The sequence below is a fragment of the Felis catus genome, chromosome A2 (assembly GCF_018350175.1).
Source record: "Felis catus isolate Fca126 chromosome A2, F.catus_Fca126_mat1.0, whole genome shotgun sequence".
Taxonomy (NCBI): domain Eukaryota; kingdom Metazoa; phylum Chordata; class Mammalia; order Carnivora; family Felidae; genus Felis; species Felis catus.
In genome coordinates, this window is record NC_058369.1 from 42,444,401 (window position 1) to 42,459,456 (window position 15,056).

The window sequence follows — 15,056 nt, forward strand, 5'->3', positions numbered from 1 at the left end:
CCCATGGGCAGAAGGAACTGCACTGGGGTTGTGAAGAATGGCTGGTTTTATGCTATGGAGAAGAGAGGTGGACTCAAAAGGGAGGCCTCCAGAGGGACTTTGATATGCTAAAGAGGACTCCTAAGTTGACTGAGGCCTTGCTGTGGTCATGCTAAGGTTGCTTTCCCTCTGGTAAGGCATTAACACCAGGATGGTAGAGAGTTCCTGGAGAAATGTTATACTCTGTATTTGTCTCAAGTATTTGTCAATGGGTTGCAGGTTATGAGGATATTTAATTTTACCTGCCGTTTCCTTCTTGCCTTTGTTCCCCATATCATTATGGACGGGTGATGTTGGGGCTCCAGAAAACTGAGTCTATAGGTTTCTGCAGATTAGGCTATTGATAAGATTTCCTTTTTCTTGTAATTTACTAAGATATTTGTAAACTGATGGTGACCCAGGTCCTGTATGACTGTGATTTCTGTCAGTTGGCCATTTGTTCTGTTTGCTTTCCTTTGTCCTTGGGCAGCCAGGGGTGCCTGAAGACTATCACACACATCCCACACACACATGGATGTGCTAGCTTGCACTTTGTCCTCAGCCCACCACACGCTCCCTCATCAGTAGTAAGTGATGGCTTATGAGCCTACAATATTCTGATTCCATTTTTCATGTTTTTATGCCCTCACTATACATCACTGTCTCCTATTAGCTGACCTGTGGGCCCCAGGATCTTTGCATGTACTTGGTAGGTGAGGTAGAATGGACATAGGAGAAGCCAACTTTGTTTTCCATTCCCTAAAGCAGAAGGTGAATTGAAGTTAGGAGAGTAAGTTGTTCCTAGATTTACCACAGTGGAGCTATTTTAAAAACATAAGAGGGATCTTTGAGAGGTCATTTTGTAATATTAATGATGTATGTGTATTAGAGGCTATTATGTGGGGGGAAACAAAGAACTTGATTTCCTTACTGTTGAATTAGAACTAGGCCCTACAGGGAACATGCCTGTCCATGTTTCTGTTCTGTCCCAGTGAGTTCTTTTTTTGTTTTTTAATTGTTTTTTAATCTTTATTTTTGAGAGAGAGAGAGACAGAGTGTGAGTGGGGGAGGGGCACAGAGAGAGGGAGACTCAGAATCCTAAGCAGGCTCCAGACTCCGAGCTGTCAGCACAGAGCCTGACGTGGGGCTCAAACTCATGAACCATGAGATCATGACCTGAACTGAAGTCGGATGCCCAATGGACTGCGCCACCCAGGCACCCCTGTGTTCTTAATCCTTATCCTCCTGTCATGCTTTAAAAGCTAAGGCAGTCAAGAAGGGTCAATTTTACATGACACCGTATATGATTCTTTTGAGTTAGATGTCAGAGATGGTTTTCTTCTTCCCAAAGGTGAGCTAGGATAGAAGTAAAATTACACCCATGAAAATTCATTGATTCTTTTTTGGATCTGAGTTAACGTCATTAATATAAGCAATCAGCCATCAGCTTTATGTGATTGGGCCTCAAAATATTCTAGTGTTATTTTCTTCTAGTCTTACTGTCATTTCTACCCTAAGTTCCAATAATTGTCTTTATCTTTGAGGCCTGATGTGAGGCATTAGGTTAACATTCTTTGAAGAAAGATAAATGGGAATATAATGTTATTGCTACCTTACTGTTGCAAAACATAATTACTAAATAGTATGCCCTTTTGCATTCTGACAATGAAATTATGACTGGCATTCCTGTTTTAATATGAAAGCTGTTTTGGGGCTATCATCATCACTTAATGGAGTCTTGCCTGCAAGGAGTCACATTTTAACTTCCAATGACTTTTATCTAACAACTGCTTAACATCGAAGTCTCTGGTGAATTGAAGCTAATCCCTGCAGGGGAATAGGTTAGATACAGAATTAACCATTCCATATTCTGGAAACTGTTGGTGTCATTATTGTTATGTCTCTTAATTTATAGCCTTATTTTAAGTCGAGGGTTCAATGTGGCATCCTTTTATGGGAGAGAATTTCTCTCATCAAGACCATGTAGTTAAAACCATTAAAATTCCCTAAGTCAGATCATCACTATTGAACAATTAGTGCCTGCAAGTTATTTTACTATGGCAATTAGACACCATTGAGCTCACTAGCCTAAATCAGGAATTAATGGAAATTGAGCCTGTAGTCACTTACGTGGCCATCTAGTATTTCTATTTTCTTTTTTTTTTTTTTTTAATTTTTTTTTCCAACATTTTTATTTATTTTTGGGACAGAGAGAGACAGAGCATGAACGAGGGAGGGGCAGAGAGAGAGGGAGACACAGAATCGGAAACAGGCTCCAGGCTCCCAGCCATCAGCCCAGAGCCTGAGGCGGGGCTCGAACTCACGGACCGCGAGATCGTGACCTGGCTGAAGTCGGACGCTTAACCGACTGCGCCACCCAGGCGCCCCAAAAGAAAATTTTTTTAAAGAAAAAAAAGAAAGAAAACGCAGAGTAAAGTCATTACTCTAATTCAACATTTTGTGGTGCAAGTGGGTGGGGTGGGATGGGAGCTTTTTCCTTTGTAATCAACATAACTTTCCTCAAATTAAAAATACAAACGGGATTTTGTATTTTCTGATTTTCAAGATGATGAATAAAACAGCAGAATAGCAGCATCAGTTACTATTTTAAAGGTATAGTGTTTTATACTATGCATATATGAAAGATGCCAGTGCATGATCTCTTCAGGTAAAAGTTGAGGTAACATTTAAAAAAGTCTATATACTTGGAATTAAATATAGATTTGATAGTTTGTCTGACTCTATGTTCATTAATTTCTTTGTACCAGTTCTAAGTGAATAAATACAGTAATAGTTTGTTTTTATGGAAAAAGAAATTGATACATTTGGAGAACAATCACATTTTGAGCAAATTTACTTTTAAAACTGCATTATAAACAGTGTTTAGATGTCTACTATCACAGCGTTTCAGAAAAAAAAATTGAAATGGTATGAGAACGTAAAGGAAAATTGACCTTTTAGCGTTTATTTCTATACAGTATGGAGCGTATTAACATTCTGCTTAAATGTAAAGTAAATGAAGACATTATTTTCTGCTTGCGCAAACCCCAAGTTTGTGAAATTTAGTTAAAGTGGCTGGGGTTTTTATGCATGTGTCCTTCATTTTTCCGTTCCCTATATCTTGCTGTTCACCTTTTATTAGTGTCATAACCTTGCATGTGAAAAGTTGTTTGCCAGAAAAATCAAAGAGTAAATTTGTGATGTTTCATAAATGACTCAAATGGGGTTAGATGCCTGCTATAAAGAATTGATTGAAAAAGAGCCACATTTTGAACAAAATGGCTTATAATGAATTTATCCTCATAGTCCCTGACACCCACCCCCATTCGAGTTTCCTTGAGTGCTTTGAAGCAAAAAACTCCTCTGGCTGAAAAACCTAATTCATTGGAATGGCCTGTGGTTTGCAGTATAGCCTATACCAACTGTGTTAAAAAACAAACAAACAAACAAACAAACAAACAAAACACACACACACACAAAAAAAAAAAACACGTAGCAAAACTAATTATATTATGTGGAGTTACTAGAAAACAGTTTCATCAAGGGGAAAATTATTGCAACAGAAACATTTATTTATACTATATTGTTGTTTCAGAGTATATGAGCTTAAAGTATATGTCTTTCTGTTTCTTTTTGGGTTTCCAGGTGAACTACACTCTGCTCAGCTTTAAACCAAAAGTAAAGGAGACACTACAATTTTCATTCTTCCTGAGTTGCCTCCTTCCTGAAAAGCAATGGAGATAGGTGGAAGAGGATTAATCATATCTCTAATTTGTTTCCTGTTCAAATTCTCCACAGCCATTGAAATACCACTTTCAGGTAAAGTGACAGCATTCAATACCTACTTTATGGAATTTCATTTGCATTTTCATTTTTAAGTAGAATACTTGTAGCTTGAGGATGTGATTTTTCTCTCATATTTCTATTTATTTTCCCGCAGTCTGTCATCAGAATTCATCACCGTCTTTTTAAAAATTTGGATGGTTTGTATTTGGATGCTTGCTATAATTATTTTGCAGCTCAGGCTTTTTGCCTCTTATGCAAGCTTGTCACCTAACAAGAAACATGACCTATAGATCAGGTGTTTTGCTGTCAAAGATATTCTTCACTATTATCAACAGCTGTTAGTTTTCTAGGTTTAGTTTATTTTGGGGAGTGTTATGATTCAGAAATTAATGGTATTAAACCAATTATGATAAAAAGAAACTGAATACACTTGGTATCTTTTTTTTCAAAATGATCATATATTTACAAATGAAAACAATGGGAGCACCTGCATAGCTCATTTGGTTAAGCCTCCTTCTCTTGATTTTGGCTCAAGTCAAGATCTCATGCTTCATGGGATGGGCCCTGTGCTGACACTGCAGTCTGCCTGGGATTCATTGCCTACCTCTCTCTCTGTCCCTCCCCCACTCATTCTCTCCCCCTTTCTCTCTCTCTCTTTCTTTCTCTCTCTCTCTCTCTCTCTCTCTCTCTCTCTCTCTCTCTTTTCTCTCTTTCTGAAAATAAGTAAATAAACATTAAGAAAAGAATGAAAGCAGTCAATTCAGAAAACATTAAAAAGCCATTTTTATACAACTAAAATTATAAGATGATATCAACTCTGAAAATGTAGAGCCTTCAATAGTGTGAATTCATATCCAGAGGTCAGTAGTTTTATGGAAATGTATATCATAATGTACATTGGTTAAAAAATAATATATCTGCAAGCGCAGTTTACGTGATACTGTATCAGCTACATAATGTAGAGATTTGGGGAATTTGTCTTGTGTTATTATAAGGACGTGGGATACAAAAGACCCTTGAGAGGTTATTTAGATATTTTTATCCATATGCTTCCTGTATTATCCCTGCTGTCTTTTCCATATGTGATTTGGAGATTTATAATACAAGAGGCGTTGCTTGTTTAATTGAATCTTAGCTTTGGAAATGATCTTCGCACATCATCTAAGTTCTAGACAATTAGACGAGTTCAGCAAGCTGAATAAACATTAAGAGAAGTGCTAACTCTGAACTAAAACTTTTCTTCTGAATTACCCAGTCTGAATGTGAAAAGAAAAGGAAGTAAGTCTCTGAATGTATAATATAATGTGGTTTTAAACCACTTTTCTGAGAGCTGCCTTAAATTACTTCACACAACAGTTGCACATCACACACTTTGGGCAGCCCTACCCTATTAATTCAGCCTTAAGTGAGAATCCCTTCTCCAGTGTCTTTGACAGAGGGTCAAGTCTCTCTTTGAATATTCTTACTTCTTAAGAAATTCCACTTATCTGTTCTGTGGATGTACTCTGAGCCTATACACAATATATACCAGCCTCACTGTAAACATTCTGTTCAAGAGCTGGAAATAATTCATCTTCAGTAGGTTCTTTTGATTTGAGTGCAGTCCCGAATCAAGAGCAACGTGCTTGGTGATCCTTGTGAGAAAGGGGTTAATAATTTTATATTCCCCACCACCGCCCCAGTAGCAACAAAGATGCCCTGAGATTTCAGACTCAGATTCCTGACCATACTCTCTTAGAATACACATTTTCAAATTTCCATCTTTTCTCATTTAGTTCATCAGTGGTAAAGAATTTGAAAGTTCTTATTAATCCATAGCACACATTTTTATTCTTGTTGTCTCAATTGCTTATGCATTTTCATGCTCTAATGTCCTTAGACAACAATTGTTATAAAATATTAATGACATGTTTTCAGAACAACTGAATATTATCCATTTATTTCGGTACTCTAGAGCAGTTACTAGCAGATGCAATGAAGGCAGGTATCCAATTTGAATGTCAACGAGTCTGGTATCTCTGTAATTGGCCTAATTATGGAGGAAAGGATTTATAATGTAGAATATATATTCTTATAAACACCCAAAGGTTATTAGTTCCATTCCCTGAGTAATTAGTTATTGCTGAGACTTTACAACCTTAGCAAATTTAAGAAAGAGTAATGTTCTAATAAACAAGTTGTTCACAAGTTATTAGCTGATATCTTAGGGACTGTTGCTATTGTGCATCATCCCTCATCCTTTGTAACTGTAATATAATTTAAATAATGTGAATTTGCAATAAGCTTGAGACCTGCTCTATTTAGAAATAGCAGCAGTCAGAAACGAGGCAAATGTCACTGAAGGTATGAATGTTTTTTGCATGTTGTTGAAATGTTTATGTATATCCAATGGATAAAGACTAAACTTGGGCTAATGTCCCTAAACTAGTAAAACGGAGTTATCAGATTCATTAAGCCAAAATTATTTTTTAGAATTGGAAATAATAGCTTTGAATTATTTATTCTAGGCTGGCCATCAAAGCTTAAAACAGGACCAATGCCCTCTCAGGGTCAGTGAACCAGTATCTTTTTCCCAAATGATTATCATATGATGTTACAAAATTATACATGGATTACAAAGAACCCATGAATAGGGGTGCCTAGCTGGCTCAGTGGTGGAGTATGCAACTCTTGACCTCGAGGTTGTGAGGTTGAACCCCATGTCAGGTGTAGAAATTGCTTAAAAAATAAAATCTTTTTAAAAAGGAACCCATGGGTAAAACATTTTCATATAACAGAGTATGAAAAGCTCATTGATATGCTTTCAGGTTCCATATTTAGTAAATATTTAAGAAACTACCACTTGTGAAGTTCTGGTGTATATTTTGGAATGTCCACAATCATCAGAAAGGATGATAAAATATCTCACCCTTTTCCAAGTACATTATCTGTGTAAAGCTAGATTTTCTTCATATATTTAAGCCAAATGACTTGTGTGACAAATTGAGTGTGGAAATATACATGAGAATCCAGCTGCCTTCTATGAAGATGTTAAAGACATTTGCTATAATGTAAGAACATTGCCACCATCCTCATTATATTTAGTGTTGTTGATAAAATAGGTGTTTATTTTAACATATACAATTATTTAAAATGGATTCATAAACATTTTAAGTATTTCTGTTTTGATTTCTAATATGGAAAATATCGTTAGATATAACCCACACAAACAAAAGCACCGTGGGGTCTTGTGTAATTTTTAAGAATGTAAAGGGATCCCAAGACCAGAAATTCTTACCAGCAATTTATCTAGCCTGAATCCCTAATTTTACAAATGAAAAAACAGAATGACTCAGGGCCTGGCTAAATGTCACAGGGTTTAGGGTCCTATTTGTAACTCCACTGTGGAATATTACTTAAAAACTCAGGCTCAGTGCCTTTCTGCAAATTGCTTTTCTTAAAACATATTTGCCTAAGTCAGTTTCCTGCAGCTGAATCTTTCACACTTCCTTATGATTTTTGTGCTGTCCCCTTCCTTTCTAGAAAACGTAAGAACTGTACTAAAATGGTAATGTATCACTTTGAAAACTGTTGACTGCTCCCTGATAGTAGACATTTACATAAATCTGTGTCCCCCTTTAAAACATAATCCATATTTGTATCTTTGGCATTAATATATTTATTTTATAAACACAATTCTCCGAAATGCCATCTGGCTACTTCACTTGAGGAGAGACAAAGTCCTCTGCCCAATTTTTAAGTTTTGCCTTTTTTGTTTTTCAATTTTTTAAATGTTTATTTATTTTTGAGAGAGCAACAGAACAAAAGCAGGGGAGAGGCAGAAAGACAGGGAGACACAAAATCCAAGCAGGCTCCAGGCTCCGAGCTGTCAGCACAGAGCCAGACTTGGGGCTCGAACCCATGAACTGTGAGATCATGACCTGAGCCGAAGTCAGACGCTTAACCGACAGACACACCTAGGCGCCCCTTAAGTTTGTCTTGAAGGTTATTTAACTTGTCACACACACCAAGTTTTTCACAAGACCAGGAGTACTTGAATATATAGAATCTATTTAAAAATACCATTATGCATTTTTTGGATGATTATTAGTGTTAAATTCCATAAAGGGAGAAAAACCTAGTCTCAGACCCCCAGTAATAGTGAAAGGAAAATTTATAAATGGGAAATGACAAATAATAAACAAACTTAGGGAAAAACATTTATTAACAAAAGCAATGTGTAGAAATAAAAATAGAGAAAATGAGCAGGTTATAATTTCCTTTGTAAAATTAGCAAAATATTTTATCATTTTTAAATACTGGTGTTCATTTGTGGCAAGGATGATGGAAACTGTTGTACTCCCATTTTGTCTGTAATAAATGTCCTCTTGTGAAATGACGTCATCATATATCCAGAATAAATATTATTTGTGTCCATGTCTGGAAATTAATCATGTCACTAATTCAATAAAGGAAAAATTTATATGCTTGAAGATATCTATGGAAGTACATGTTACCTGGAAACAGAAAAATGAAATAATAAGAAAATTATCAAATAAGTGATGACAAAATAATGGAAATAAATAAAGTAGTAAAAGTAGTATATTAATTATAATGTCTTAGAACACTATAAATAAAAAACAACTGTCAAAATGATTGGACTAAGTTAAAAATATATACACACATCAAATAGACTAAATGCCAATAATTTAAAAATAGAGACTTTGGGGCGCCTGGGTGGCTCAGTTGGTTAAGCGTCCGACTTCGGCTCAGGTCATGATCTCACGGTCTGTGAGTTCGAGCCCCGCATTGGGCTCTGTGCTGACAGCTCAGAGCCTGGAGCCTGTTTCAGATTCTGTGTCTCCCTCTGTCTGACCCTCCCCCGTTCATGCTCTGTCTCTCTCTGTCTCAAAAATAAATAAACGTTAAAAAATTTTTAAAAAATAAAAAATAAAAATAAATAAAAATAGAGACTTTAAAGTTGTAATGATATGGCAGTCTTTCTTCTGCTTTACAAATTGTTCTTTTATTCGGGATTAAATGAAGTGAACATATATGGCAACATGAAATGAAATGGTAGCAGTAAATGTATGTATTCTTTAAAAGTAAATATATTTTGCATAATCCAATTAAAAATGGGCAGAAGACAAAGACATTTCACCAAAGAAGAGGTACAGATGGCCAATCGACACATGAAAAGTTGCTCAATATCAGTAATCATCAGGGAAATGTAGATTAAACCACAGTGAGATGTTACCTCACACCTGTCAGAATGGCTAAAATCTAAAGCATTAGAAACAACAGATGTGGAGAGAAAGGAACCCTCATGCACTGTTGGTGGGAATGCAAACTTGTGAAGCCACTGTGGAAAACAGTATGAAGGTTCCTCAAAAAAGTTAAAATAGAATTCCCACATGATGCAGATATTCCGCTACTGTATATTTACCCAAAGAATACAAAAACACGAATTTGAAGAGATATGTATATCCCTGTGTTTATCACAACATTATTTACAATAGGCAAATTATGGAAGCACCCCTAGTATCCTTCGATATAGATGGAAGAAGTGGTATAGATGAAGAAGTGGTATGTGTATGCACACGTGTTTGTGCAGACACACACACACATATGTATATATGTAATGGAATATTACTCAACCATAAAAATGAATGAAATCTTGCCATTTGCAATAACATGGATAGATCTAGAGGGTATAAATCTAAGTGAAAGTAGTCAGTCACAGCATCTGGGTGGCTCAGTTAGTTGAGCATCCAACTTTAGCTCAGGTCATGATCTCATGGTTTGTGGGTTCCAGGCCCATATGGGGCTTGCTGAGTCCTCTTCCAATCGTCTGTACCTGACTCTCTCTGCCCCTCCCCCACCTCATGCATGCACATGCCCACTCTTTATCTCTTTCAAAAATAAATAAACGTTAAGAAATAAAGACTGTCGGAGAAGGACAAATACCAAATGATTTCAGTAATATGTAGAATTTAAGAAAGAAAATGAACAAAGGGAAAAAGACAAACAAAAAAAACAGACTCTTAACTGTAGAGAACAAACTGATGGTTATCAGAAGGGAGGTGAGGGAAAGGGTGGGTGTAATAGGTGATGAGGGTACTCTCATCACGATGAACACTGGGTAATGCATAGAATTGTTGAATCACTGTATTGTACACCTGAACTAATATAACACCGTGTGTTAACTCTACTGGAATTTTTTTTTTTAATGACCCAAGAGCACACACCTCAGAAAAATGAATTAAATACATGTTCAAAGAGGAAGTGAAATTTGTTCTGTAATTTTCACTCCTTTATAGTTCTTTTACCTACCAATATAGAAAGCATGTTTATTTTTCAAGATTTTATTTTTAAGTAATCTCTGTACCCAATATAAGGATTGAACTCACAACCCTGAACTCAAGAGTCATATACTCTACTGACTGAGCCAGCCAGCCTCCCCCACAAAGTATTTCAGTTGTTTCTGTTATAGCTAAATTAACCTCACCCAGTTTTTGCAGACCATGTTCTTCACATACATATTTTGATATTTAGTTCAGCAGGTTCCAACCATCATAAAACAGTCAAAAGTGCAAGTTGCCTTTCCCTTTGATGAATATTTTCAGATTGAGTGTGAAGCTAAAGGAAATCCAGAACCAACGTGAGTATTCTTTCAAACAAATAATTGTTTAATGCATACAGTGTTTTTACTTCTCTGTACTCTGACTGTTATAAGCTTTTTGGAGTATAAGTCTACATGTGACTAAGGTAAGCATGCCAAAAGAATGATAGCTATGTCTATGAAGGTAAAGTTTGGCTATTTTACATATGTTCTTGTGCAAGTCGATTTTATTTTCACCATTGAATGATTTACCTTATGTTAAATACTTACCATGGGCTCTGGCACCGTGGAAATATTCTGTCATTCCTTATGTTACAAGTGAAAAAGGCAGTCAAAACCCAAAGCATCCTTTATTCTACTTAGTGGAAGGTAACATTTGTTAAGCCAAATGCTTAATACATTTATACATGACATTGTATACATAATTATTATTGCAAGTCTTAAATGTGACACATATCTTAGTGAATAGATCGTTACTTGATATTTAAGTTATCATAGAAATATTTAGTCATCCTGGATGGCAGAATGCTATATGCATTGTATATTTTTATCTAGTAGTTTATTAGTTAAATAACTGTTAATGTAAGTGATCATAATCAGTGATGAAAGATTTTTAAAATACCTCCTGTACTTTGGAAGGGAGAAAGAAATGTGGGTGTATTGGGAATGAGGTGGGAGAAGCTGTAGGGAAAATTTTAGATTTTAATGTAGGTGATTCTCAAGTTGTCAGCAAAGTTACCCATTTATTGATTTGCTTAATTCCTTTATATTAATTAAGGTACATATTTAATGAAAATTATTTGAAATTGTATTGTGGCTCTCATGATTACTGCCTGATAATATGTTATTTAAAAAATCATTCTTAATGAATCATTAACATGTTAAATTATCATTATTATCTCTATTTCACCAAATGGAATATATTCAATCAATATATGTAAATGTGGAGAGAATTGTATGGAATGAAGACGAATTTAGTTGATCATCTGGCTTGATCAGTATGGATCAATCAATATTATGATATATATTAATGTTAATGAACTGAATTATTGTATCAAAAGATAATACACAATCGTCAGATATTATTAATGATCAAATTTATCTGTGTCTGTAATCAGAATGAGTTTAATTATGAAATGCTACTAGCACTTATAATAAATTCAGAAATCAGAATAGAATCTGCTAGTAACATTATTTCTTATTTTCCTAGATCCAAGTCCAATATAATTATGTAAGAAAATAAAATAAAATCTATACATATGAGAAAATATGATTATTAATATTTATTATTATTGTTGTTATTATTATGTAATTTGTTATTTTATCTGAAAACCCAAGAATATTCATTCCCTGGACAAAAAACAAGCTTTTATAAATACAAAGGGGTTACAATAAGTGGCCAATAATACTTTTTTAAAAACCTTAATTAGATGTCCATGCAAGGCAGTTAGAAAATAAATAGGAAACAAGAAGGAAAAAATATCTCCTCACACTACCAAAAGGAAGAAAATCTAGCAATCTTAACAATTAGTGGTAGCAACATCAACAAAAACAATATCAAATACTATGTAATAAGACCTATGCAGGATTTAAATTGGGGGTGGTGACTACAAAATTCTGCCTAGGATCGGGAAAGAAGATTTCAAAGAATGAAAAGATGTAGCATATTGCCAAGTGGAAGTGTTTAATTCTGTATATGTAAAGTAATTCAACGTACTGGAATTTAAAAGAATAGGTTCTCTGTGTTCTTTGTAAGTAAAGCCAATAAAACATAAAACAGAGAGGAAAAGGAGTAAAAGGAGTGGAGTGGGGGGCAGGCGTACTCCCAACAGAAATATGTGTGCCAAGAAGGTTTGTTAATCCTGTTGAGAGAATAATCAGCTAGGTTAGTGTAATAATATGGTGTCCTAAAACATTACCCAGTTTGCATGGGTAATTCATATATGAAATGCTAACTAAAATCAAGTTGGGAAGTCATTATTAGATTGATAATGTTGTTTTAAAAAAGGCTTTTTAGAGCCTCATCCATACAAATGACATGGTGGTCACATATTATGGTGAGAACTTAACTGTAGGGTTTTTTCTGGAATGCAATTCTGTAACATTTATCAACAACTGTAAAAATTTTCTTATGCTATTTGTCTATCAGTCTTTGAAGAGATTGTCCTAATGAAATATTAGATAAGAACCAAAAAATAAATATGTTAAGGTTGTGTGCACAATTTGTTTATAAAAGGGAGAAAATTCAAATCATTGAGTAACTTATACAGTAATCATATGACAGAAAATAATGTAGTCATAGAAACTGTCTTTAGTAGCATTGTAATAATTAGAAAACCTAATTTTTCCAAAATTATATATTCATTGTGGTCTCAAATATGTTACTAATATGTCTAAAAGTAATGTTAGGAAATACCACATTTAATAGTACTTGTTTGTTTAATTTTGAGTGAGCTTTTCACATACACACATGATGACACATTATATGTTTGTATGGAGTAGTCTTTGAAATACTAGTAAAATTCCTTTCCAGTTGGAAAAGCTAAAATAGCTTCAAAAAGAACAGAACAAAACCTATTTTCAATTTCTGTTCTCTCAGCTGTCACAGCTCTTTTGTGGCTTGGTCTTAGTTCACCTTGCTATAACAAATATGCTACAGACTGGGCAGCTTGAACAACAAGCACATATTTGTTACACACTTCTGGAGGCTGGGCAGACCAAGATCAAGGCCTTGGCTGATTTGGTGTCTGATGAGGACCTGCTTTCTGGTTCATATACAACTATTTTCTTGCTGTTACCTCACATGACTTAAGACAGCAGAAATGCTTTCTGGAGTCTCCTTTATAAGGCTGCTAATCCCATTCATGAGAACTCCACCCTCATGATCTAAGCACCTCCCAGATACCCTACCTCCAAATACCCTTACAATAAGGGATTGGGCTTGAATATATGAATTTGGGGGAGACATAAACATTCAGTCTACAGCAGCTTGTGAGATTTCTCAGACTCTTCTAAGGCTTTTTTTTTTTTTGTATTCTATTATATAGCCAATTAAAAATCTTTTTTTCTTAAACCATAAATTGCCTTGGTTTTGTCATTGTTGTGCTTTTGATTATGACTACTTTAAAATTAAGAAATACATTTTCATTTTTCAGGATTATTTACTTTTCTTTTATCTTACAGATTTATGTGGACTAAGGATGACAAGACTTTTGATCTCTCTGACTCTCGGATAATTGTGTCTAACAACTCAGGAACATTTAAGATCCCAAATGAGGGGCACATATCTCATTTTCAAGGGAAATACCGCTGCTTTGCTTCTAATAAACTGGGGGTTGCTATGTCAGAAGAAATAGAATTTATAGTACCAAGTAAGTGTTACAATGGATATTCCATATTACAAATATTTTAGTGAAATGTTGAAGAGAATAATAACACATTCATAAATTAATTGCCAGCTTAAATATGCCCTATGTTTCATTATAAGGGAAGTTATCTTCTAGATCTTGATACTTTAAATATGATCTTTGAAAGCAACATAATTTTGCTGTGTTTCAATATTCTTATATCTAACATGGGAAAAAATAAGAGTCTGCGTTGCCTTATAAGATGAGAATCAAGCTAAATGCATTGGTTAGATGTGGCTAAATTTCGTTGCTGCAACAAGTATTCTCCAGGCCCACGTGCTAATTCCCTGATTATGTGGTTGGCTGTGGGTCTGGCAGCTTTTTAGGCTAGGTGTTCTCCATGCAGCCTTTTGGAGGTCCCAGCCACTGGAAATAGCGTCATTCTGCGAGTGTACCATGTGAAATTTACACCACCTTGGTCAAAGAATCTGGGGCAGAGACCAGGCAATAATTGCTTCCAACAAGAAACTATACAGGCAACTTCTCATAGTTTGTCAGGTGGGCAAAGCCAATCTCATAGCCCTACTTTATTCCAGCAATATGAGTGCCCATTGGGAGAGGATAGCCAGTAATTGGTATATATTAACAATGTTTTCTGTAAATAATAATCATGGAAAACTGTAAACTACTTTACTGTTAAGGGTGTGTTTTATCAATAACTGCTACGAAGATTAAGTGACTCCTTTATTACCATATTTTGCCTCTACAGCATGGGATCTCTGATGACCAACTTCCACATTTGGTCACTTATTTTCCCTGCTCTTAAGGTATCCCACATTACCTGATTCTAACTAAAATCTTTGCAGAGTCCATTCTTATGTAAAAACTGTTGTCAGCTTCTATTTGGCAATTTCTTTTTGCAGACTTATAGACACTAAAGAGATTCAGAGTCATTGCCTTTCCAGGATATTGACACTTTATGCTGGAAGCCAGTGAGAATGTACACAAACCTCAGAAAAACAAATAATGAAAAGACGTATCCTAAAAAAATTGGACAGGGGACTAGATTTAAATGATTCTAAAGTCCTTATATTATTCTAGATAAGAATTTAGAGTCTTACAAGTAAAGTATGCATCTTAAGATTTATAAAGTAATTACATTAAAAATATAGAGTAAAATATGAATGGTTAACAGACCCTGTTGTTTGAAGGAGAAAAAGATAAGAAATGTGAGAAAAGGAAAGAAAAAACTGTACAAATAAATCCAAATATATTACTAATTGAAGATGAGAGTAAATACACTA

The 15,056-nt window shown here is 35.0% G+C and overlaps 1 protein-coding gene across 15 annotated transcripts in view; it reads left to right on the forward strand.

Moving 5' to 3' along the window:
• The window catches only part of CHL1 (cell adhesion molecule L1 like), a 199,830-nt gene that overhangs the window by 117,702 nt on the left and 67,072 nt on the right, over nucleotides 1–15,056 (forward strand). For all 15 annotated transcript variants that reach the window (XM_045051871.1, XM_006928940.5, XM_023249977.2 and 12 more), the window contains 3 exons: nucleotides 3,664–3,837; nucleotides 10,339–10,444; nucleotides 13,589–13,776. In XM_045051871.1, the coding sequence (XP_044907806.1) occupies nucleotides 3,753–3,837; nucleotides 10,339–10,444; nucleotides 13,589–13,776 (379 nt within the window). In that variant the 5' untranslated portion in view covers nucleotides 3,664–3,752. The remainder of the gene's footprint in view (nucleotides 1–3,663; nucleotides 3,838–10,338; nucleotides 10,445–13,588; nucleotides 13,777–15,056) is intronic.